The sequence below is a fragment of the Tursiops truncatus genome, chromosome 13 (genome assembly GCF_011762595.2).
Source record: "Tursiops truncatus isolate mTurTru1 chromosome 13, mTurTru1.mat.Y, whole genome shotgun sequence".
In the NCBI taxonomy this organism is placed as follows: Eukaryota; Metazoa; Chordata; class Mammalia; order Artiodactyla; family Delphinidae; genus Tursiops; species Tursiops truncatus.
The window spans coordinates 61,654,196-61,681,069 of NC_047046.1; the positions used below are offsets into that span (position 1 = coordinate 61,654,196).

The 26,874-nt window shown below is 46.5% G+C and overlaps 1 protein-coding gene across 9 annotated transcripts in view; it reads left to right on the plus strand.

Moving 5' to 3' along the window:
* Positions 1 to 16,190, plus strand: part of ARK2N (arkadia (RNF111) N-terminal like PKA signaling regulator 2N) — a 100,664-nt gene extending 84,474 nt beyond the window's left edge. For 5 of the 9 annotated variants that reach the window (XM_033837714.2, XM_073790682.1, XM_073790685.1 and 2 more), the window contains one exon: positions 7,197 to 11,697. In XM_033837714.2, coding sequence (XP_033693605.2) covers positions 7,197 to 7,417 — 221 coding nt within the window. In that variant the 3' untranslated portion in view covers positions 7,418 to 11,697. Of the gene's footprint in view, positions 1 to 7,196; positions 11,698 to 12,571 lie in introns of those variants that run through there. The other 4 variants (XR_012325386.1, XR_012325387.1, XM_073790684.1 and 1 more) reach the window with 4 other exon arrangements.
* The last annotated feature ends 10,684 nt before the right edge of the window (positions 16,191 to 26,874 follow it).

Below are 26,874 nucleotides of genomic sequence, written 5' to 3' on the forward strand. Positions count from 1 at the left end.
CTGGAAGTAGGGCTGGCACAACCTCCTGTGGCAGGTATGGGATTTACCCTCTCATCGCTAGACTGCAGATCCTGGGGAGCGACCAGGGCGGTGGGAAGGGCACTCCAGGCAGCTCCAGGAAGGGGCTCTTTGCCAACTGCGATTGAAATGTGGCATTATTTTAACAACTGATAGAACCAAAGTAGTGTATACTGTCAGAGAGTCAGTCTTGCATTCACCTAACCTGTCTGTGCCTCTAGTTCCTAACTCATAAAATGGGGATGAGAGTACCCGCTTTATGGGATTGTCATAAGGAGTAAATGAATGGGGGCCATCAGTCGATGCCATCAGTCTCGCCAGCTTTGCACCAGTCAACATTGTTTGGCTAGCTCAGCCGGGAAGCGTGTAGACCAAATTAAACTTGTCTGTAGGCTACTAACAATCTTACAGCAGCAAAGTTAAACCCTCACAGCATTTTTTTCAGAAGTGAAATACTTCAGAGAAAGCAATCAACAGTTTGTTTATGTGATAACTGGCATGGGGTGGTGAAAAATAAAATGTCCCAAGGTCTGCCTTAACTGCTAACAAGCTGTGTGACCTACCAAGTTCATCCTCCTCTCTGGATCTCAACTTCTTCATTTCTGAAGGGCCTGCCACTTGCAGGCCTACCACTGTGGTGGCGTGGGGCAATGAAATAAGGTAATAGAATAGTATAGGATGATTCAAAGCACTTTAGAAGTTTGAGACCCAAATGACTGTGGAAGCAAGGCTGTAATGGAAGTTAACACATTGGGCCAGACAAGTGGGGGACTGTGGCACACTGGAGAGAGCATATGCTTTGTCCAAAGGGGAGAGCTGTGACTTGTCATGAGAGAATACAGGCTTGATGTTGCCAGATCTGTGGAGTTTTCAAGAAAAGACATCTGGATTTTAAAAACGTATATGTGAAATTTCTGATTTGTAGACACTCTTGTGTGGCCATGGTCGGACCTCCTGAGTATACAGCTTGAATAGAACTGTTGGTACAGGAGTACTCCCTTCAGTCCTTCAGGAATGGGATAAAAAGGGACGAGCCCAGGGTGGCCCAGTGAACTGACCCTTATTTTGTAGAGGCTGCTGAGACTACCAAGCTCCAGGTGCATCTCTGTTGTAAGGGACAGAGGATGCCTCACGGAGCTGTGATCAGTTCCCATCCTTGGTCTCGTGTACTGCCTGAGTACATCTCTCTGGTTGGCTAGACAGTCAACTGAAGAGAATAGAGGCCAATTTTGTGTCATCAGTCTCACCAGCCCTGTAACCTAAATCAATCCTATTTGATCTAGCTCAGCCAGGGACTGTGTGGGCCAAATAAAACTTGTCTGCAGGCCTGATTTAGCCTGCAGGCTGCCAGTTTGCTGCCTGTGTACGATGCAGATTTCACTGGTTCAGCAAATACTAAATACTTGCTATGTGCTAGGCAGTGGGCCAGACTCCAGGGACATAAAGGTGACTGGAAGTCAGTCTTCCCCCTCAAGTAACTTTGGTGTAACAAACCATTGTCACAAAGCCTGACAAGTGCTGAGACAGAGCTCAATGCAGTGGGAACAAAAAGAAGGCTCCCTGAGCCACCTTTGGGGTGGAGTGAACAAATGGAGGAAGAGCTCCTGCAGAAGGTGATGGTGAGCTAAGTTTGCAGGATGGGTAGGAGCTATGAGGTCAGAGGAGGTAGAAGGTGGAGGGTGTGGGTGGGTGCTGTTCCAAAGCTCAGGCAAAGCATGGAAGTGAGAAAGCATGGCTCATAGAGGAACTGCATTTTGGGAGGAAAGGGGGTGAATGGTGGGGAGTAAGCTGGAGATATAGTTGGGAGCCATGAGGCAAAGGGCCTTGAATGCCTCACTAACATCTCACAGATGCTCTAGCTGTTGGTCTCCACTAATAGAACATGTATGTTACTCTCTAAAAGCCTGCACTTTGAGGCAGAAAATGAACATCTAAACACATACATGCAATGGAGGTGTACCTCTGAAATGACGGGAACACTAAAGTATTGTATGGAGGGGAGGAATAAGAGCAGCTCCTCCTGGCAGTAAAATGGGGAGTGAATTAGAGGAGAATGGAATTGGAAGTGGGGAATATGATTAGGAAGCTTCTGCAGGCATTGAACAGATAAGAGAACAAGGCTGTATCAGGTGGTGGGAAGGAGAGAAGGGAGGAGAGGTCAGAATGAAAAAATCAATTTAAGAGGTTGACTCTGGAGGACTTGGTTACGGAGTGTTGAGGGTACTCAGCATGTGAGTGAGGAAGGAGGAGTCAGGAAGAGAGGCTCCCAGGTTATTACATCCACTAAGTAGGAAATGCAGAAAAGGGATCAGGTGTGGAGAATGTAGCAGAGGTTTTTGAGTGTCCCATGTCATAGACCTCTAAGACAAGGACAGGTTATTGCACTTTGTACTCTCTGCCTTAAGAAGGAGACGTAGCACTTGGTGGACCTCTTTGGCTTTGGGACACAATACATACCATATTTGGAAGTACCGTTCCCGCCCATTCATTGAGCGACTTAGAGCAAGGAAGGGCTCTGCAGCAAACCCAGGCTACAATGCAAGCTGCGTTGCTGCTTGGACCATTATGATACAGCAAATCCAGTGGTGCTAGAAGCATTCCTGGTGGATTAGAGTACAGTGTGGAGTCTCTGGCAAGCCCCAATAGAAGGGGTGTATTATGGATCCTACAGGCTTTGGAGCAAGGCTGTGCCTTCTGCAGCAGCGAGCTATTCACCATTTGTAAAGCAGCTCCCAGCTTGCTCTTGGGCCCTGACCATGCAACACCAAGTGACCAAAACATCAACTGCTCATCATGAGCTGGGTTTTGTACCATTCACATTATGAATCCAGGCAGGCCCAATGACAGTCCAGTCTAAGATGAAAGTAGCACATCTAGGACTGGGCAAAAGGCCAAGGGGCACAAGTAAGCTGCACAAATAGGCTAGCTGCACAGGCTTCTTCCTCAGACCTCCAAGGCAACCCCCCTGTTGTATAGATGACTCTCCCACAGTTCACACCAAGCATTTTCTTGTGACCAGCTGCTGGAGGAAGAAAGATCCCAGGCCTGGTTCAATGTGTTGGTGTTAGCCAAAAACAGGCTGCTGGTTTCACGAAAGCCCCAGTCAGGGTAGCCCTGAAGGACAGTGGTTAATGGAACCTCTCCCAGTGGGCAGAACTTCTAGAAGTATACCTGTCCATCAGTGTGGTCTAGAGGGAGAAGTCTGTATTCCATAAGGATATGTATTTTGAGCAGTGACAAAGGGCTTGGCTGGTCGGTCAGACCTGAAAGGAAAAAGAGAAGAGAGACAAGGAGGTCTGGGGAAGTGGCATGTGAGTGATCCTATGGGAGTGGGCACAAAGCGTGTGGGTCTTTATTATGTTTCTGCTAATGTTTGTCAGAGAGCACCCAGCACAGAGGAGGTGCTGAACAGCATGGTGCCCTGTGGAGGTCAGTCTTGACCTCAGCCATCTGGGGCTTGCACGATGAGCCCACGAAGAGGGTAGCCATGGTGAGGCATGGAGGCTAGGCATGGGCCCAACAGTGTGAGCTCCCTCTCAAGGTGGCTCTGGTCACTGCCATTGCTGACTGGTCTGTCAGCACAGAGACAGGCCCTGGGTCCTTGACCAGTCAGCTACCTGATGACAGTTCATTACATTTGGCCCCTTCCACCTTGGAAAGAGCAGCGAATCCACCTTCCTGGGATTGATACCTATTCTAGCGTTCATCTGAGGGTTCACAAAGTACCTGATTTATTTACATATGATGCCTCATAACATCACATCTGACTAAGAGGCCCATCTGACAGCAAAGGAAGTGTGACAACGGGTATGTGATCACAGAATCCACAGGTCTGGTATATACCAAATCGCTGGAAGCCGTGGACCTAATAGGATGATGGAATGGTTTGTAAAAAACTCAGCTAATGTTTTGGAGGCTGTCTTTTTTCATAACCAGTTGAGGAAGGAAATCATGATGCTGTGTACATCCTGAGCACCCAGATGCCAAGGATCTTATGGTGTCTTTGGAACTTCTCTATCAGTGGGAAAGGCTGTATTTTACAGATGGCAACAAGGTCATGAAGAAGAGATGTGAGGAGTTATGACAACTCACCAGGCTGCAGCCCATTCATTAGTGGATCCAGACTTAGGGCTTGAGAAGATTCTCTGCGTTTGCCCTGAGTCTCTCACATGTCAGCCCCGTGTAATAAACCTTGACTCTCCCTAACACCAGCAGGGATAGGTATAAGAGTTTGTCTCCCTTGTCGCTGAGCTGGATTTCCTGGTCACAAATGCCTCATTCAGAAGCCATAAAATGCAAGTCATTGTGCAGTAAGATAAATACATCTAGAAAGAGCTAACTTGCTACCTTGTGGTTAAACTTGGAAAGTAGTTTGTACAGATTTCATGTCAGATAAGATTCAGCTTGGAAGGTGACCAACCCTCACTAATTACAACAGTGGAGAAAGGAACCATCTCTAAGATGAAGACATCTATTGACCCTGCACTGAAACACATTCACATCAATTAAAAACCTCATTTAGTTTATGCATAAAATTTTAATTTTGGTATAAAGTTACACATTAAAGTAGCAGTTTATTGGGGAAAATTGTGTTTTTTAACATTAAGAAATCTTTATTGCTAATTTTCAATAAATTTTTTAATGTTTTCCATAAAAACAACAACAACAACAAAAAACCTCAGCTATTGTCCCAGCTCAAGGATGACACTAGGGTTAGGTGCTGTCATCCAGAATAGAGCTGATCTATGGCACTGTGTCCCCAGTTGCTAGAATACACAGGTCCAGGAATCAAAGGTGGATGTAGAATTGGTCCCTCTCCCCATCACTCTCAGTGGTCCACTTGTACCAGGTGAGAGGATGTCTGGAACTCAGGAGATTCACTCAGGAATATGTCTAGAACTCAGGGCTTCCATGCCTGGTGACATCAGAAGAACAGGCCCTTGCAACAACCATGGCCTGACAAGGCCAAGTCCATTGAGGTCTCAGCCCTCTCAGGGATGTAGATCTGAGTCACCCCATCAGGCAAGCAACCTAGACCAGCTGACAATGAGGAAAATCTGGAAGAGGTAGTGGAGAAGGAAGACCATGATCAGCAGTGTCAGCTTCTAGACCTGCTGCAGCTGTGAGTTGGGTTGTAACTTGTCCCACTAACTCTCCTGTACAAAGCATTTTCATTGGAACAATTACGGCTGGCCACTACCTTGAGGCCTCAGTGACTGAATAGACTTAATGTGGGGGCATAAGTGGATCCGAGTGGTGCAGAGGGCAGATTGAATAGACTATTTGGGGTGCCCTACCTCGCATCCCCTTCATCAGTCTCTGATTTTAGCTGCAGCCGTGATAGTTCTTTGTGAGCTTAGACTCATGCTGACAGCACCCCGAATTTAAGCACATGTGTGCATCATTCTGATATCTATTCTAGAGCCTTCTTCAAAGCCACAGGGGTCTGTTTGGCTTGCATAGCACAAACACAGCCCAGAAGTTGGGGGAGCTAATGGCCCTGGAACAACCCTCTGCCATGGAGGATGGGAGCCAGTGGGTGGATGCTCCTGCCTCACCTGCCCTAGCTGGGGGATAAATGCCCAGCCTCACATTTTTTTGCGGTGGTGGTTAGACAATTCTGGGAGGCATTCCGCATGCTTCTTAGGAGAGCCCAGTGGAACTGAGCCCCCACTGCTCACAGCAGTGACTTTGATGTTGGACCTTGTATTGGCTTTTCCTCCTTTGCTCTCCCTCCTCCATTCCTCCCTCCTGTTTCATGAGACCACCTCCTAATTAAACTGCCTGCACCTGAGTGCTTGTCTCAGGCTCTGCTTCTGGGAGAGTCTAAACTAAGACAGGGAGGAAGAGGCTGAGTTCACTCTGAACTTGACATGCTGTAGAGACATCCAGTGGAAATAGGCATCAGGCAGCGGCCGTATGACTTTTGGAGGTGTAAACTTACATATTAGCGTAAGGTGGCAGATAAAAACCACAGCCACCCCACCCCTCCTCCAAAAAAAAAAAAAAAAAAAAAAAGAGGCCAGTGGAAGAAAGGCACCCTTCTAGGGCAGTGGTTCTCATCCAGGGGCCATTTGACAATGCCTGAGGTCATTTTTAGTTGTCTGCAACGTCGGGGTGGGGGATGGGAGATCGATGCTACTACTGGCATCTAGTGAGTAGAGGTCAGGGATGCTACTAAACATCCTGCAATGCATAGGTCAGATCTCCATAACAAAGAATTGTCCAACCCCAAATGTCAATAGTGCTGAGGTTAAGAAACTGTTCTGAGAAGATTGCAAAGGAGCTGTGGTAGGAAGAAAACCAGGAGAGAGCAGTGCTGTGAAAGCCAGAGTTTCCTAGAGCCAGAAGGGCCAGCAGGTCAGTGCTACAGAGGGGCAGGAGAGATAGGAACTGATAATCGTCCATTTAGTTTAGCAACAAGGACATTTACTAATGTAGTTTCATCAGCAATATGGGGGCAGAGGTCAGTTTGGAGTCAGGAAAGGAGAACAGGAAGGCAGTTAGTGAAGACAAGGACAGACTCTTTCCAGGAGATTTGAGATGAACAAAAGGAAGGGGTGTTGGGATGAGCTACAAGGAGCTATAGAGTGGAGGAAGAGCTTAAGAAGATATTGGAAAGACAAACACCCTGTAGATGCTGATGATAAAGAACAAGTAGGGATTTGGAAAGGGCCATCTGCAGGGGAGAGGTAGTGGGGTAACAGGCTATGAATAACTACTTGTTGGTTGATGATATGCGGTCGTTTAGTGCATTGAGATTTGTATTGCTCTGCTCTCCCGAAGGAGTCTCCTTGGGGAATTCCCTGGCAGTCCAGTGGTTAGGACTCCGCGCTTCCACTGCAGGGGGCACAGGTTTGATCCCTGCTAGGGAACTAAGATCCCGTACGCTGCATGGTGCAGCCAAAAAAAAAAAAAAGTCTCCTTGGGGAGTTGCCTGGTAGTTTTCAGAGGTGAGCACAAGGCTATTGAGGATACTCAGGTCCCTCCAGGATGTCAGCTGAGCCCGTCCTCTGTGGAATGCCTGTGGAAATCCCAAGTTCCCTTCAAGATGTTTGCGGACTTGTGTTTTAGGTTTTGGGGGTCACCTCTGTCTCTTGGTTCCTGTGTCTGTATGTGCACGCCCTGTTCTGCCGTGGATTTAAGCTTGAACATGAACTCCTTCTCTCATTCTGCAGAAATCACCCCACACCAAGCATTTGGGCGTGTGGCTGCGTCTGGGTTCTTGCGGTGCCCACACCTGCGCCGTTTGGTAAGCGCCTTACTCCTCCTCTTGCCTTCCCTGCTCCTCATCTGTCTCCTGCAAATTGCCCTCATCTCCAAATCCTTCTCCGCCCGTATACTCAGCCCTCCTGAGCTCCCAAACAGGCGTAGCCCAAATCATCCTGGTGCACAGTAGACAAGAATGCTTCTCTTAGATTCATCCTCCAGCAGAAAATGGTTATGGCTTAAAATTGTGAAAATGTGCTTTCTGTAAGACTGCAAATTCAGTCTTAGAGGGTTTGGGGACCTCTAAGATTTATGCCCAAACCCACGACAGTGACTCACTCTAAACCAGGATAGCCCCATGCTTCAAGACTATTGTGTCACCTTGTAAGGTATCAGCTCCTCCAGTGACAGTGCAGGGAGAAGCTGGGAGCAAAGCTAGAGGCGAAAAAGAGGCCCGGCTGGGAAAAGGGTCCAATTACCTCGACTTCCTCCTCTGTCTCCAGGTGTGCTGGCCTAGAATTCAGCAGGCCCAGCTTCTGGAACTTGTTCCTCATCAGCCTCGTGATCTTAAGCCCCGGTGTTCTCGTCTGTAAAGTGAGGATAATAAGGGAGGAACAAAGACTTGATGAAATAGGATCTATGAATATCTGCCTCATAGTAGCTACTTAATATGTTCTAGATGCACGTCTCCCTCTGCTTTTGCAACCCATTTCTTGCCTGGGTGCTCAGAATGATTAGCTAAGTGTTTGGTGACCCTAGACAACTTCCTTCTTCAGTACTGGCCGATCAGTCAGCACGTGGGAGTGGAGCACCGCACCTCACCAGTGTCTCGGGTGGGACGCAAGATCCCAGCGTGCCCCCAAGAGCTTCCGCTCTCCCTGGGGAGATGAGAGCGGTCAGAGCACAGGGAAGACACTGTGGAACTGATAACATTTCATTACAATTTTTATTGAAAATTTTTTTTTGTATTTTGAACTCCCATGAGGCAATTGGCGCTGCTTTCCACACCTACTCACCAAGTCAGGGCCAGGCCACCCCCAAGCTCACGGCGGTGGAGGCTCCTGGTGCAATACTGGCAGTGCCCAGCAGGGGCCGGCCTAGCTCTTCTCGGGCTGAGAGCCGCAGATGGAGATTTGATGGAGACTCTGCCTCTAAGAAAGGGATTTGCAGACTTTTTGGACCATGATCCACAGTAAGACATGCATTTTACCTCACGACCCAGTAAAGGTCTGCACGCACGTGCATTTTGCTAAACAATACTTACTCTTACTACCTGGGTGCATTCTGATCTAGTTTGTTCAGTTCTGTCCTGGATTAGATCATTTGAAAAATACCGCTCACACCTACCAATAGATGGAGACCTATACTCCGAAACTCACTGGGAATCTAAGATGGGGGAGTGGGGACAGCAGGGGATGGGGAGATTAGGTGTCACCTAGGAAAGGACCCCTCGGTACAGCCGTTGAAAGTGTGGGCCTGGGGCTGCCACGTGTGATCCCAGCTCTGCCCTTTTCTCCGTCTGTGGCCTGAATGACTTACTCCACCCCTCTGTGCTCAGTAAAAGACAGCACTGGTTATAATAACAGCTCCTTTCCCACTCAGAAGCAAGGATGGCTGCAGAGTGCCAGTCAAAGCTTGCCCGGTGTGTCGTGGGTTCATTGATTTAACATGTGTTGACACCTGTCACTGAAGATAATGGAGTAGAAAGCTCCCGGCCTGGCCAAGGTGGCCAAGAAGCACACAGACGATGACAACAGATGCGATGGGTGCAGAGGTGGTGATGATCACTGAGCACTCTGGGAACACGTGGGTATCTGGAGGACTCCTTAGCTTAGGGCCTCTCCAAGCATGATCCCAGGGCAGCAGCAGAGCTCAGGAACTTGTTAGAAATGCACGTTCTCAGGTCTTAACCCAGGTATATGGAATCAGAAACTGGGGGTGGGCCTGGCTATCTGTTTAATAAGCCCTCCTGCCAATGCTGATGCATATTCCAATTGGAGAGCGACTGCCGGCAGTTACCTGACTTTGCCGCACCTTAGAGTCATCTTGGGGGCACCCAGAACCAACCTGATCACATCTGGGAGTGGGATCAGGCATCAGTAGTTTGAAAAAAGATTCCCAGGTGATTCCAATGTGTAGCAAAGTAGGGCAACCACTGCCCCCAGCCAAACCTATGGGGTGGGGCATCTGAGAAAGCTTCCTGGAGGAGGTGCCATGTAGGTAGAAGCCTTAAATGCAGTGGGGGCTTGTGTGTAAACTTGGGATGGAGGGCTGATGGGGGTTCCTGGTGCCCATAGAAGTTTCCAAAGGGACCGTAATCTAGTTTGAAGAAGCTGGGCTCTGGAGACAAGCCATCTGGGTGTGAATCACACTGCACACTTACTGGCTAGTGTGACCTCAGGCAAGTCATCCCAACAGTAAGAAGTGAGGTTTCTTGTATGTGCTTAATCCTCACAGGGACCCCATATCTTGGGAGCTTAGTGTGACAAGACGTGACACTGGAGAGATGGGGGAACAAAGCCGCAGAAGGCGTTATCACTGTGCTCTTGACCTGAAGGCCCTGGGAAGCCACTGGAGAGTGTCAGTGCAGGGGAGGCGTGTGGAGATGTGTGTGGAGAATGTGCTAGAGAACAACATGCCTGGAGGAGAGTAGTCAAGGAGGGGGCCCGTCGCCACCACACAGGTCATATGTGACGGTGGCCCGCCTGCCAGAGGGATGATAGAAGACCTGTCAAGATGGTGAAATAGGCAGGACTTGGAGGTGAGGAAATGGCCCATTTCTGGGCTCGACGAACTGGGTGGTCTGTGTCCAGAGTTGGGGAACCCCCTACACCTAGCCCTACCAGTAGGTTTCCTCTTTGTTCTGTAGACGGAGGGCTGGAGATAGGCATGGTCAGAGCGGGCCTTTTGACACCGTGGCGCCCCGCCTCTGCACCCGCCCACACACATACTTCCTGATAACAGTTTGGGCATCTTAGAGTCATTCCTTGGCTGAAGGCCGTGAAGGCCCGTCCAGGCGGGTTGACTTCTTGTCTCTGAATGTGTCATGCATGTTCCCACCCCCAGGCCTTGGCCCATGCCTCCCTCTCCTCCCTATCAGAATCCTGCCTTCAGTCCATCCTCCTCCACAGACACACTCCAGGGCTTGTGTCCTTGAAGCCCTCCTAAGCACAGTGACTGTCCTGCAAAGGACAGCGTCCCAGATGTGCCACTCAGTCCTGTTGTCAGGCCTGCACCTGTGGCACCTGGAACAGAAGCACCTGGAGTCTGAGGAGGGTCTGCACACCTCTGCCTGTCCCACCAAGACTGGCCCAGGGTTTTGCTGAGCAGATGTGCGGGTAAGGCCCCCTGATTGGGTTGGGAGGAAAACATAGGATTCAATTACTGGCCAGGAAGGCCTGTCGAGAATTAGATTATCAGAATTGTCAGCTGAGGCCTCGGGCCCTTAGAGGCTCACTGGGAGAGAACAGAAGGTGGAAACTTGAGAGTGTCATCCTCCTAGGGTCTTAGGGGGCTGGGCACATCCCTCTGGTTTCTGTGATGTGGTCCCTTCTTCATCCTGAAGTGAGAGGTGGAGACAGCTGGGCCCTTGGTGCCTCCGTGCCCAGCCCCCTCCAAGGCAGCTTCTCCCAGCGGCTGGCCATGGAGGTGACGGATGCTGCCAGCTCCCAGCAAGGGACAGAACCAGGGGCAGTGTTCAAGAAAGACCAGTTAGCTGCTAAGGGCCCACTGACTGTGCCTAAGGCCATGTTAGGTGCTGCCCAGGAGGTGCCAGAAATATTAAGACCAAAGTTCCAGAAACAATAAGAGAATGGTACAACGTGAAGGGCTAAATTGTGTAACACAGGTGCTAATACCTGGGGGATAGGAAGTGAGAGCTCAGACTTTGGACCCAGACAAACCTGAGCTTGTTCACCAGCTAAGGGACACTGAGCAACACAGGAACCTAAACTTCTCTAAATCTCAGTTTCCTCATCTGCTAAATGGGGGTGATAATAGCACCTGTTATTCAGGTGATTAAAAGTTTATATTTATTCAGAAGTATGATACAGTGATTAATTGATACACATGATAAAGAATGTAAAGTCTTTTAGCCAAGTGTATGGCACAGAACAAGCTCTAATAAGTGGTAGCTGTTGCTATTGCTGCTGCTTCCTTCTGGTTATGAGTCATTACAGGAGTTCAGGAAAGGGTGAATCCACTGATCCTGATTGGCCTGAAGAGACAGGACTTGTAGGATGGGTTAGAGAAGAGAAGAAGGACTAACCAGCCAGAGGGAGCAAAATGTCCTGATTTTCAAAAGGAGAATAATATGGTTCCTGGGACATAAGCTTAATGTCACTCAACAGCATTCTAGAATTATTAAACAGATGGTCTGGGAGCACTTTACAGAGAACCATACTCATTCCAGAATTAATTCATTAAATCATGTCAAACCCAAATCCCCATTACCAAAGGATTTTTTTTCAATCATTCAACATATTTATTGTTAGCATGTTAGGAAAAGCAAAGGTTATCTTGGCAAGCACTGAGCGAAGCTTACTTTGCTGTCCGTGTGGACATGAGAGAGACATGTGAACAAGGTGAGGCAGAGTGAGGTGAGGTCTGTAACAGTATGAACAGTTTTGCCCCAAGAGCTGGACCAGTGGATGGCTGTCAACCTGGAGCTCTGTCCCTGGCGGCAGCCACGGGACTCTGGTCCAGCCACTGAACAGCCAGCGGAACACGTGGGAGGGAGGACACAGTAGAGTCATTGTGACACTTCAGGATTCAGCTAATTAGGAGCAAAAAATAATAGCAGAACAGCAGAGAAATCACATTTTATGTTAAATGTTTTTTTCCAGTGGGATAATATAAGCTCATGGTAGAGAATCTGGAAATTATAGAAGATCAGGAAGATGTACCTAAAAGATACCTGTAATTTTCCCTGAATGGCATAGTTTAATAGTATGACTAAGAAGAATGATGGTGAGAATGGGAATTCAGGGGATACCTAAGATGAGGAGAGTTCAGGATTGTTGAACCTAGAAATGGGTTCATGCTGTATCAGTCTTTGAAGAGTGGACAGGCTAACGGGAGGAACGTGTAGGCTCTCCTGTAGTGTTCCAGAGAGCAGAACTAGAACACAGAGCCTCCCAGAGGCCCGTCTCTGCTCACCAAGAATGAAAGCACTGTCGAAGAAGCGCCCCCCAGTGGACGGGCTGCCTTGGGAGGGAGAGGTTCCCACTCATCAGGGGTATTTAAATGCAGAAGCTGGTTCTTAGGCACTCTCTTCTCTGAATGTTAACGAAGACCCCTTGCCCTGCTCTGGTCCCTTTCACCGCTCAGATTTGTGTATCTATAGGTGAAGACATGGAGGCAGAAGGAAATGTGTTATCACTGAGAGAAGAGAGCATGTTGCAAAATGCTGTGCTCTCAACTTCGCTGAAAGCAGAAAGTTAAGCATGTGTTCGTTGAAAAGAGATGGCAAGAAAATGAACATTAATGTTTGTACTGTGCTTTGGTTCGTTTTGGTTTTCCCAACTTTTCTACAATTGACCTGTTTAAAATACAGTCAGCATCATGTTAAAGTAAAGTAAATGTGTCTCTTACACGTGTGAGGCTACTTTTTCTTAATTTTTTGGCCGCACCGTGCAGCATGTGAGATCTTAGTTCCCCAACCAGCGATCAAACCTGTGCCCCTCACTTTGGTAGCACGGAGTCGTAACCGTTGGACTGCCAGGGAAGTCTGAGGCTACTTTCTTTGCTGAAACAGTAAACTAGGGAGGGGGTAAGAGGGAAGAGTCTAGATAAATATTTAGGGCGGGGTTGATTGTAGAAGGCCTTGAAAGTCAGGTAGACTGTTTAGGTTTGATGGTCACTACAATGGCAATGACAAGGTCAGCAAATGACTATTTGCTGGGCCAAACTAGGACTGATAATTGGACAGATAACAGCCTATTTGTGGGGATGAGAGGACAGAATACAGTATCTGAAACTGCAAAACTCACAGAAAAGCATTATCACAGTAGGAAGCCTTATGGAGTCCTTAAGGGAGTGATACTCATTTGCTGATTCATTCATTCAGTCGAGTATCATTTATTAAGCCCCATCTGTATGCCAGACACTGTGCTATGTGCCTGATGCAATTAGGTCCTTTGAGAGCTGAGTGCAGGACACACTAGAAGATAACGTGGGGATAAAATGTCCTATTAGATGGTCCCTGCAAATCTAGGTGAGATGTTCTGAGTCTCAGGAGTTGGGGTGGTGAGAATCGAAATTCTAGTGATACTTAGAGGTAGTCTTTGCTTGCCTTGCAGTTGCACTAAGGGTCTTTTTCAGCACTTTGACCAGGGCGGAGTTCACAGCAGGCACTCAACAAACATGTGGCAAGTAAATCAGAATGTGGTGGAAGAAGGGCTTGCAGTCACTTCATGTATACAGTCATCCCTCTGTATCCATGGGGATGCTCAAATCTCTTACATAAAATGGTGTAGTAATTGCATATAACCTACAAACATCCTCCCATATATTTAAAATCAGCTCCAGATCACTTATAATACCTAATACAATTTAAATGCTATGTAAATAGTTGTAAATAAAATATATTTAAATAGTTGCTGGGTGTGTGGCAAATTCAAGTTTTGCTTTTTGGAACTTTCTGGAAATCTTTTTTCAAATATTTTGATCAGCAGTTGGTTGAATTTGAGGATGTGGAGCCTGAGAATATGGAGGACTGACTGTCGTTAGCTCATTGCTGGTCATGCTGGTGTAGAAATGGCTACTGGGAACATTCCTGTGGCTCACTGTGAAAGGTGCAGGGCCAGAGATTGTATCACACTAAGTGTGTCCCCCTGAGGCTGGGCTGTGAACACGTGGGCACTGTAGGAGAATAAACTTTGAAATGATGAAGCCGGAAGCTAGTCTGGGGAACATTCTTCTGATCTTCAAATGCATAAAATCAAAAACTTTTGTTCTTATCAATTCCTATTCAAAATGGAAGTGCAATCCTAGAATTGATAAAGATTCTCTCCTTGACCAAACCCTAGTCAGGCTCCTCTGAATTCCCTTATCAACTGGGCCTTCACTATTGGGCTTCTGTGTTTGTCTCTGCATTGCCCAGTTTTAACAAGAATCCTACTACGTCAGTCAGTGTAGCCAGAATCCGCCCCTCCTTATCTGATCACCCTCGTCCTCCAGCATCCCCCACTGATGTCTGATCACCCTGTCCTGCCTTCTGCAAGAAACCCCTCCCCCTGATGCTTCCTCTTAGTAATTTTCCATCCACTGACCAACACCCTGTTCCTTGGCTATAAATCCCACTTTCCTTGCTGTATTCAGAGTTGAGCCTGATCTCTCTCCCTTCTACAAACCCCATTGTAGTAGCCAGCCCCCCTTGAATAAAGTCTTCCTGACCATCTTTAACAAGTTTCAGGAATAATGATTTTTTTTAACATAATACACACTCTTTTTCAAAATGGGAATCACATGAAATAGAATTTATCAGATTTTTGGTGTTTAATTTTTTGGCTGATTTGAACAAGAAAACTTGAAATGCCCTGAATTCCTATAGTTTACATACAAAAGAAACTGATAGAGGTTTTCCCCAAACTTAACAACAATCCCAAACATTTACATGCCAATACCAATAATAATTTGTGAATGTGAACATTTTCTAAACTACCCATAATCAAAACACAAGTTTGGGTCAGCCACGTTAGAAGAAAGACTAGGCTATCTTTCCATTTTCTCTGTGGAGAACAAAACAGTTACAGAATTGTCTCAGGAAGAGGTATTCAAAGAGTATACAGACAAAAAAAGATAGAAATACAGTAGAGGGACTTCCCTGGTGGTCCAGTGGTTAAGACTCTTCGCTCCCAATGCAGGGGGGCCCGGGTTCGATCCCTGGTCAGGGAACTAGATCCTGCATACATGCTGCAACTAAAGATCCCGTGTGCCGCAACTAAGACCCGGTGCAGCCAAATAAATTTAAAAAAAAAAAAAAAAAAAGAAGAAGAAATACAATAGAGGTAGATTGGGCTGGAAATTAATTAAAATGTTATGTTATTTTTCTGGATTTTGTGATGTTTGTGGTACTTCTCGGCTTTTTTTTCCTTTTTCTTTTTTGGCTGCACCGTGTGGCATGCAGGATCTTAGCTCCCCAACCAGGGATCGAACCCATGTCCCCTGCAGTGGAAGCACGGAGTCTTAACCACTGGACTGCCAGAGAAGTCCCCTCTTGGCTTTTTTTTTTTTTTTTTTTCCGGTACGCGGGCCTCTCACTGCTGTGGCCTCTCCCTTTGTGGAGCACAGGCTCTGGACGCACAGGCCCAGCGGCCATAGCTCACGGGCCCAGCCGCTCCACGACATGTGGGATCTTCCCGGACCGGGGCACGAACCCGCGTCCCCTGCATCGGCAGACGGACCCTCAACCACTGTGCTACCAGGGAAGCCCCGGCTTTTTAATATTTGTAATTTAGTATGCTTTTTTCCTCATTCTAGATAAATTTTCAGGTTTGTACTCATTTTAATTGTGTTTTTGTTATTTTGTATTCTTTTTCTTTCAGAGCCCCCCCTTCAACCAAAACAAATGTACAAACAAACAAAATAACCACCCTGTGTAAGCTTCAGGCCCCTCTGTCCCTGCCCCACAGATGCATGACTTTGTGACCCTCGTTGGGCCTCCGTGTCTTTCCTCCCAGTGAGGGCTGTTGCCCTGAGCTTCCACCAGACACTCTTCAAGGGAGAATTAAGAGATGAGCCAGACAATCCGGCTGTCAGGCCTCACGCCTGCACAGGCAAAGCACAAGACATCCAGTATTTCATCCGATCCTTACTGCAAACCATTCGGAATAAAACCCAATTTTTAATTACGGAAACGTTCACATTTACGCACAAGTAGGTGGAATAACTCCAGTCCATGCTATGGGCTGGGCTTGGTGAGGTGAGGGGAGTGCTGGGCTAGGCATGGGGGCCAGAAGTTAAATCTCTGCAGGCTGAATCCTCTTTCTCTGCACCCCCTGCCCCATGCTTCTTGGTGCTGGGCGTGTGTGATTATGTGGTCACATCTGCACACTTCTGCCCGGCTTGGAAATGGGCAGAACATCTGGTCTATGGGAAAGGTGCAAGAAGCCACAGCAGCCTTGGGGCTCCTTCAAAACGTGAGATGGGATAGAGGCTGCTCCTCCCAGGGGCCTGATGGGCACAGGTCCCCGGGTGGCAGGCCTGGGGACCGGCAGGGACAGCACTGGAATCACTGGGGGAGCTTTTGCCACTTATGTGCTGTGCACCTCACGCAAACCTATCCTGATACAAGCCGGAGAAGGGAGAGGATGGGGACATTCTGGAAAATTTTGCAATCAAATCTGATACCCACCCACTTTCCGCATGAGAACCATGGCCTGAGCGGCTCATGGGAGTAAAGGGGAGCCTGTGGGGGGGCCCAGACCTGCTCACCACTGAATGGAGCACCTGCCCCTAGAGGAGCATGGAGTAGAGCTGAAAGCCAGGCCACCTGGGGTGAACGGCTGACCCACCTCCTCGCAAGCCATTTGACCCTGGCAAGTCGCTTGACCTTGGAATCTGCCTACTTATCTAAACAATGGAAGTAATCGAAGCACCTTACCTTAAATGTGATAATGCACTTAGCACCTAAAGAATTAGACACGTACCCGCTCAAAAACGTTAGCCACACTAACGTAAATTTCCTTCGTTGACATCAGCCACAGGTGAAGAGAAAGGTGTAAGTGGCGGGCTTTCCTCACTCCTTCATATTGAGGAGGCAGGAGGCAAGATGAAGGCCAGAGGCCAGAGGCTCATCCTGAAATCCAGTCCAGCTTGAATCTCCTTCCAGCTCTGCTGGGACCACCCTCTTTTGTCTGAAGCTGGGGAGACGGGTTTGGGGGATGAGTCTCTGTGTCATCCATTCCCATCCCTTCTGTGGGCAGCGGGGGGCTGTCCCAGGAGTGGGGAGAGCCCACAGACAGTCTTCCCGTGTCAGCTGGAACAGGTGGGAAGACTGGAACCAGAGGAGGGACCTGGGCTGGGGGGTGAGGGGCGGTGGGAACGGTGAAGGAGGCAGTTCTTCACAGGCGTCCCCTTCTCCCCTTTTCCCTCTTGTCTGGCAGCCCTGACCCCCCAGGTGCTCAGGTCTGCACACTACCAAAGTGCCCGCTCAGGAGGAAAGGGGCTTAAACTCATTTCATGAAGGTGTCAAGGACAAGATGCAGTTCATCTAAGACCAGGCGATGCCTTGGAGTGATTTTCAAATGGCAGCAGAACCCTTTCTTCAAATGCTCTCACTCAAGTGCTCAGACTGAGGAGGGACTGGGGGATTGGCACCCTCCCCGTGGTGCCTCTGGGGGCCCCTAGGGCTGAGGAAGCGAGTTCTACAAGGGAAGGTCTCCTCAGCCATGAGGCCCACTCGGCGCCCTCCCCTCCTGAAGCCAGTCAGGGCAGAGTCAGCACTTGATCAGTACTCTGTTTTCTACTCCTGTTGGGCCCTTGGCAGGTGGGCAGTAGGGACTGAGGCATGGCCTTCTTCGATACCCACCCTGCCAGGCAGCTCCTGGCCTGTGAGGCCCTCCTGGATGCTTGGACGTGGACCCAGCGCCAGGCCTTCTCTGCCCCACACTTGGGTCAGAAGGCCAACACCTCTGAAATTAATCCAGGCTTAATTAGATGGACTGGGACACGTGGCAGCCACAGCAGCCATTTGGTAATGCGGCTAAGGAGCTGCACCCTCCTGGAGATGAGACAAATCTAATGTCCAAGGGCCTCCGGGCTGCGCCCTTTCAGATAACTTACCGCGCCCACCTGTGACCTGGGCGCTCACAGGTCCTGTGTGCTGGCCACCGGGCTCCCTGTTCTATCCTCAGATGTGTGTGACGCCTCCCTGCACGCGGCAGTCACAAGTAACAGATTTGATGTACAGACAGCCAAATGGAGGAGCTTAAAACAGAGCCGAGAGAAAAAAGTCAGAGAGGGAGATCCGTACCACAACCCGTTTGCATTCATTAAAACTACATGGGGCCCAAGCAAGAAGGTACATGTGTAAAAAAACACGAAATCTGCTAGAAAGGTGCCCTATGCAGAGGAGACAGGGGGAAAAGGCAGTGGGACCAAGAGGAGATGAGAGACAGAGGGAGAAATGGATTTCTATTGTGTTCAAGCCCCTCCACATCTCAGGTCAGTTTATAACCGCAGTCCACCTGCCCTCCCAGCATAAGCAGCTTGCACCTGCTGGTGTCTGTCTCACCTTCCATCTCCATAGCTCCCACAGCCCTTCCTTACTGTGCACTCTGTGCTGGGCGCTGGATCCATGTCTTTTCCTCGGGTTGTTCACACTCCCCACTGCCTCTCCAGCCTCTCTAAATCCCACTTGACTTTCACAATCTAGTTCAGACCCCATGTCTGCCTGCAAGCCTTCCCTGACCATTTCAGGTCAAGCCTCTGATAGACTGTCCCTCCCTGCCCAGCGAATCCATGAGTCCCCTCCCTTTCCTGGGTGGAGAGGCGGGGGAGACAGGAATGTGAACCTCCCCAGCTTGGGATGGTGGGAGTCTCAGGTGGCAGAGGGAAGGCGAGTCCTAATTTTAGCTACAAACCCACAGGTTGTAGGCATGTGGAGGAAACATGACCTCTCGGTAATAGATTACACTCCTCGTGGATGTTCTTGGGCATATGCCCCCCCTCCTCACACACACACACACACACACACACACACACACACACACACACAGATGTCTTCAGGCCCACAAACAAGGCAGCAAGCCCAATTGTGCCTGAAACAGCTGAGCAGTTGGGTCTAAAGAGGTAAAGAACAAAATTCCACCCTCCCCCCCACTACTAGTGTAACCATCTTGGGTACACGAGAGTAGCTGTGGCAGCTGGCAGAACTATGACTCATGGAAGGACACTGGGATGGCCCAGGAAGAGGGCTAGGTGGGAGGGGTCTGAGCTCACCCTCCAAGCCTAGGGGGTAAGAAGGTGCTGGAAAGGGCCCTGGAGCCTGGGCCATGCCTTCTTCTCCCCCAGTCTTTCCCCACTTATGTCTGTTTGCCCTTCTACATTTTGGAATTTTGATAGTTTTCTAAAGTTCACCTCCTCTGTGAAGCCTTCCTGGATTCCATCAGGCACAGAAGTTCCTCCTACCCTTTTCATGTCTCTATTATAACTTTTAGGACATTGTGGCAAATTCTTCTCTTATTCTAAACTATGACCATCCAGGTGTAGGATTCCTAGTCCCTAGTATGGTGCCTGGCACAGAGGAGGTAGATGCTACACAGCAATAATAAAATGAGATATCCCTAATATATAAAGAATAAAAACAGAAAGAAAAAAATATTAAAATTTTGTTTTAATCTTAAAAGAATTCTTGAAGATTTTTCTTTGTAGAAAAATGTGCCAAAGATATAACAGACAATTCACACACACAAAATGATATAACAATAGCCCTTAAACAAGTGAAAGTATGAAGAGAAATGCGAATTAAAACTACACTGAGATATGGATATCATTTCTCATTCATCAGATAGGCAAAAATCCAGTCTTTTGATAATCTGTTCTGTTGGCGAGGCTGTGGGGAAATAGGTGGTCTTAGACATTGCTGGTGGGATTGCAGGATGCAAGACCCCACAAAGGAGAATTTGTCACACTGAAGAAAACTACGTACACTTTTACCCTCTACCCAGTAACCAAACTGCGGGAGCTTACCCTGAACATACACCTCAACCACGTGGAAATACGTAAGTACACGTGGTTCACAGCAGCATGGTTTGTGATGCAAAATATAGGAAAGTACCTAGCTGTCGAAGCACGAGAGATCGGTTGAATAAACTGGGAAACATCCATCCAGTGGATCCATATCCACGCAACTGTGAAATGAGTGAGAAGATCTCTTTGAACTGATATGAAGTGATTTTCAGGATGCACTAAGTGACAAAAGCAAAATGCAAAAAAGAGCATACAGTATTCTACCTTTTATGTAGGAAAGGAGGGAAAAGAAAACATAACGATATCTGCTTATTTTTTTTCAAAAGACACAAAGGAAAGATAAACTAGAAACTACTGAAATTGGTTATCTACAAAGGGGTGGTGGGGGAGGGAGGCCAGAGGGAAGTTTAGGAGAGTGATGCCTCGCTGAGTGTACCTTTTATGTAGTTTGACTTTGGGAATTATGTTAATATTCTATATATTAAAAAAAAAAAACTAGTATTAAATCAACCAGGATGGAGGGAGCTGTAAAACTGAGTTCAAATGGAAGTAAATGAATCCAACTGTATTTCAAATAAATAAACACACTGAAAGAAGAAAAGTAATCCATGTAACTTTTGAACACAGTGGTTTGTCCCTCAATCTACAGACAGAAAGAACCATAAATGTCTTAATCTCTTGCTAAACTTACTTTATGTAGTGGTGTAAAGAACACTGGGGCCTGCCCAGCTGCACCGCAAAGAACACCAGCACCAAGAAGAGGAAGAGTGACGACACCGATGCCAAGGCGACCACCAGAGGGCTATCAGTTACCAGGGTGTAGTAATTCTCTACAGATGGCTTCAGGACAAAGGGGAGATTGTCTTGGATGGAGCACACCATCTTTGCATTGTTCCCTGAATCTCTGTCTCGAATCCTAAAAACAGCTATGACTGTCTCAGATATATAAATATTTTTCCTTTTTCTCTTTTTTTTTTTTTTAAAGAAGATGTTGGGGGTAGGAGTTTATTAATTAATTTATTTATTTTTGCTGTGTTGGGTCTTCGTTTCTGTGCAAGGGCTTTCTCTAGTTGTGGCAAGCGGGGTCCACTCTTCATCGCGGTGTGCGGGCCTCTCACTATCGCGGCCTCTCTTTGTGCAGAGCACAGGATCCAGACGTGCAGGCTCAGTAGTTGTGGCTCATGGGCCTAGTTGCTCCGCGGCATGTGGGATCCTCCCAGACCAGGGCTCAAACCTGTGTCCCCTGCATTAGCAGGCAGATTCTCAACCACTGCGCCACCAGGGAAGCCCTCCTTTTTCTCTTTTTGTGAGTGTGTATGTGTATGCTTCTTTGTGTGATTTTGTCTCTATAGCTTTGCTTTTACCATTTGTCCTAGGTCTCTGTCTGTCCTTTTTTTTTTTAGTATAGTTTTTTTTTTTTTTTTTTTTTTTTGCTGTACGTGGGCCTCTCACTGTTGTGGCCTCTCCTGTTGCGGAGCACAGGCTCCGGACACACAGGCTCAGCGGCCATGGCTCACGGGCCCAGCCGCTCCGCGGCACATGGGATCCTCCCAGACCGGGACACAAACCTGTGTCCCCTGCATCGGCAGGTGGACTCTCAACTGCTGTGCCACCAGGGAAACCCTTTAGTATAGTTTTTAACGCTTGTTTTCATTGGTGGATTTGTTTATTGGTTTGGTTGCTCTCTTCTTTCTTTGTTTATGAATTTTTAATTTTTAATAATATATTTTTTATTTTAATAACTTTATTTTATTATTTTTTTTCTTTCTTTTTTTCTTTTCTCCCTTTTCTTCTGAGCCGTGTGCCTGACAGGGTCTTGGTGCTTTTTTTTTTTTTTTTTTTTTTTTTGCATTACGCGGGCCTCTCACTGTTGTGGACTCTCCCATTGTGGAGCACAGGCTCCGGACACGCAGGCTCAGCGGCCATGGCTCACGGGCCCAGCCGCGCCGCGGCATGTGGGATCCTCCCTGGCCGGGGCACGAACCCACGTCCCCTGCACCGGCAGGCAGACTCCCAACCACTGCGCCACCAGGGAAGCCCGGTCTTGGTGCTTTGGCTGGTGTCGGCCTGTGCCTCTGAGGTGGGAGAGCCGAGTTCAGGACATTGGTCCACCAGAGACCTCCTGGGCCCACATAATATCAAAAGGCAAAAGATCTCCCAGAGATCCCCATCTCAACGCTAGGACCCAGCTCCACTCAACAACCAGCAAGCTACAGTTCTAGACACCCTATGCCAAACAACTAGCAAGATAGGAACACAACCCCACTCATTAGCAGAGAGGCTGCATAAAATCATAATAAGGTCACAGACACCCCAAAACACACCGGACGCAGTTCTGCCCACCAGAAAGACAAGATCCAGCCTCATCCTCCAGAACACAGGCACCTGTCCCCTCCACCAGGAAGCCTACACAACCCACTGAACCAATCTTAGCAACTGGGGGCAGACACCAAAAACAATGGGAACTACGAACCTGCAGCCTGTGAAAAGGAGACCGCAAACACAGTAAGTTAAGCAAAATGAGAAGACAGGGAAACACACAGCAGATGAAGGAGCAAGGTAAAAGCCCACCAGACCAAACAAATGAAGAGGAACTAGGCAGTCTACCTGAAAAAGTATTCAGAGTAATGATAGTAAAGATGATGCACAATCTTGGAAATAGAATGGAGAAAATACAAGAAATGTTTAGCAAGGACCTAGAAGAACAAAAGAGCAACTAAAGAGCATCATTTATTTTGATGAACAACACAATAAATAAAATTTAAAATTCTCTAGAAAGAATCAACAGCAGGATAACTGAGGGAGAAGAATGGATAAGTGACCTGGAAGATAAAATAGTGGAAATAACTACCGCAGAGCAGAATAAAGAAAAAAGAATGAAAAGACTTGAGGACAGTCTCAGAGACCTCTTGGACAACATTAAATGCACCAACATTTGAATTATAGAGGTCCCAGAAGAAGAAGAGAAAAAGAAAGAGACTGAAAAAATGTTTGAAGAGATTATAGTTGAAAACTTCCCTAATATGGGAAAGGAAACCGTCAATTGAGTCCAGGAAGCACAGGGAGTCCCATACAAGATAAATCCAAGGAGAAACATACCAAGACACATATTAATCAAACTATCAAAAATTAAATACAAAGAAAAAATATTAAAAGCAGCAAGGGAAAAACAACCAATTACATACAAGGGAATCCCCATAAGGTTAACAGCTGATGTTTCAGCAGAAACTCTGCAAGCCAGAAGGGAGTGGCAGGACATATTTAAAGTGATGAAAGGGAAAAACCTACAACCAAGATTACTCTACCCAGCAGGGATCTTATTCTGATTTGACGGAGAAATTAAAATCTTTACAGACAAGCAAAAGCTAAGAGAATTCAGGACCACCAAACCAGCTTTACAACAAATGCTAAAGGAACTTCTCTAGGCAGGAAACACAAGAGAACGAAAAGACCTACAATAACAAACCCAAATCAATTAAGAAAATGGTAATACGAACATACATATCGATAGCTACCTTAAATGTAAATGGATTAAATGCTCCAACCAAAAGACATAGACTGGCTGAATGGATACAAAAACAAGACCTGTATATATGCTGTCTACAAGAGACCCACTTCAGATCTAGGGACACACACAGACTGAAAGTGAGGGGATGGAAAAAGATATTTCATGCAAATGGAAATCAAAAGAAAGCTGGAGTAGCAATTCTCATATCAGAGAAAATAGACTTTAAAATAAAGTCCATTACAAGAGACAAAGAAGGACACTACATAATGATCAAGGGATCGATCCAAGAAGACATAACAATTGTAAATATTTATGCACCCAACATAGGAGCACCTCAATACATAAGGCAAATGCTAACAGCCATAAAAGGGGAAATTGACAGTAACACAATCATAGTAGGGGACTTTAACACCCCACTTTCACCAATGGACAGATCATCGAAAATGAAAATAAATAAGGAAACACAAGCTTTAAATGATACATTAAACAAGATGGACTTAATTGATATTTATAGGACATTCCATCCAAAAACAACAGAATGCACTTTCTTCTCAAGGGCTCATGGAACATTCTCCAGGATAGACCATATCTTGAGTCACAACTCAAGCCTTGGTAAATTTAAGAAAATTGAAATCATATCAAGTATCTCTTCCAACCACAACGCTATTAGACTAGATATTAATTACAGGAAAAAATCTGTAAAAAATACAAACACATGGAGGCTAACCAATACACTACTAAATAACCAAAGAGATCACTGAAGAAATCAAAGAGGAAATCAAAAAATACCTAGAAACAAATGACAATGAAAACATGATTACCCAAAACCTATGGGAAGCAGCAAAAGCAGTTCAAAGAGGGAAGTTTACAACAATACAATCCTACCTCAAGAACCAAGAAACATCTCAAATAAACAACCTAACCTTACACCTAAGGCAATTAGGAAAAGAAGAACAAAAAAAGTTAGCAGAAGGAAAGAAATCATACAGATCAGATCAGAAATAAGTGAAAAAGAAATGAAGGAAATAATAGCAAAGATCAATGAAACTAAAAGTTGGTTCTTTGAGAAGATAAACAAAATTGATAAACCATTTTATCAATTTTCTTGATGAGCCAGACTCATCAAGAAAAAAAGAGAGAAGACTCAAATCAATAGAATTAGAAATGAAAAAGGAAAAGTAACAACTGACACTGCAGAAATACAAAGGATCATGAGAGACTACTACAAGCAACTACAGGCCAATAAAATGGACAACCTGGAAGAAATGGACAAATTCTTAGACTGAACCAGGAAGAAATAGAAAATATAAGTAGACCAGTCACAAGCACTAAAAGTGAGACTGTGATTAAAAATCCTCCAACAAACAAAAGCCCAGGATTCGTTGGCTTCACAGGGGAATTCTATCAAACATTTAGAGAAGAGCTAACACCTATCCTTCTCAAACTGTTCCAAAATATAGCAGAGGGAGGAACACTCCCAAACTCATTCTACAAGGCCACCATCACCCTGATACCAAAATCAGACAAAGATGTCACAAAGAAAGAAAACTACAGGCCAATATCACTGATGAACATAGATGCAAAAATTCTCAACAAAATACTAGCAAACAGAATCCAACAGCACATTAAAAGGATCATACACCATGATCAAGTGGGGTTTATCCCAGGAATGCAAGGATTCTTCAATATATGCAAATCAATCAATGTGATACCCCATATTAACAAATTGAAGAATAAAAAAAAATACAATCATCTCAATACATGCAGAAAAAGCTTTTGACAAAATTCAACATGCATTTATGATACAAACCCTCCAGAAAGTAGGCATAGAGGGAACTTACCTCAACATAATAAACGCCATATATGACAAACCCACAGCCAACATCATTCTCAATAGTGAAAAACTGAAAGCATTTCCTCTAAGATCAGGAACAAGACAAGGCTGTCCACTCTCACCACTATTATTCAACATAGTTTTGGAAGTTTTAGCTACAGCAATCAGAGAAGAAAAAGAAATCTAAATCGGAAAAGAAGTAAAGCTGTCACTGTTTGCAGATGACATGATACTATACATAGAGAATCCTAAAGATGCTACCAGAAAGCTACTAGAGCTAATCAATGAATTTGGTAAAGTAGCAGGATACAAAATTAATGCACAGAAATCTCTTGCATTCCTATACACTAATGATGAAAAATCTGAAAGAGAAATTAAGGAAACACTCCCATTTACTACTGCAACAAAAAGAATAAAATACCTGGGAATAAACCTACCTAAGGAGACAAAAGACCTGTATGCAGAAAACTATAAGATGCTGATGAAAGAAATTAAAGATGATACAAACAGATGGAGAGATATACCATGTTCTTGGATTGGAAGAATCAACATTGTGAAAATGACTATACTGTAGGGCGCGGTCAGCTAACTGCCACGCAGCAGGAAGCTGAAGTAAGCTGAATCATCCTTCCTGTGGCCACTGCGCTTGCGCTAAGTATACTAATGAGGTTTTAAAGTAGCGACCTATCCGATGCTGGCTCACAAGTCGCACCATCGGCGAAGGCCAATCACAGAGCGACACATGTTCTTAATCCCTATATAAGCAGACTGCTATAGGATTGCGGCATCTTCCTTCCATCTTTTCTTTAACCAAGCTGTGCTCCAATAAAGTGTGATACGAGAAGAATCTTGCGTGTGGCGACTCGTCATTCTGCTGGTCGGAGGCGGCTCGCCGCATTTGGTGCCGAAACCCGGGAACTTCGCGCCCTGCATGGAGGACCGATTCAGAACTCGACACACGGAGTGAACCGTCGGATCAAGATCTGATCTGGGTGCCATCAAGACTGACGAGAATTGTTGAAGAAAACTTCAGAGAAGATGCTGAGCTGGATGTTCCTGATGATTCTTCCCTTGCTTAGGGCAGAGAATATGACGTTCTGGGGAATTAGCCGGACCTGGCCAGTTCCCATGCCGGTTCTGCTGTATATTTGGGATTATAATATGTCTCTAGTTGGTCTGTCGCATGCGCGTCAGGGCACATCGAGATAAGGTCCTACTCACTCAAGCACTTTTGGCTGTTAGTGAAGGTGATTCTCCCGCAGCCTGGATCTCCGTCCTAAACAATTCGAATGGATTGCCCTTGCACGGAGAGGCCCTGTTGCCATTGCACCTCTATAGGGAATCAAAACTTATTCTGAGTCAGCCTTTGCACCCTGCAGCCCTTGTTGGCATTGCACGCAGGAAGGTGTCTCAGACATGCCAACGGAAGGCTGCCCTCGAACAGTGAGCACATCACGAGGTGAACACTTGTACGGGCTACATTCTGCTTGGTGATTCTAGTAAATAAAAAAGGGGGAGATGTAGGGCGCGGTCAGCTAACTGCCACGCAGCAGGAAGCTGAAGTAAGCTGAATCATCCTTCCTGTGGCCACTGCGCTTGCGCTAAGTATACT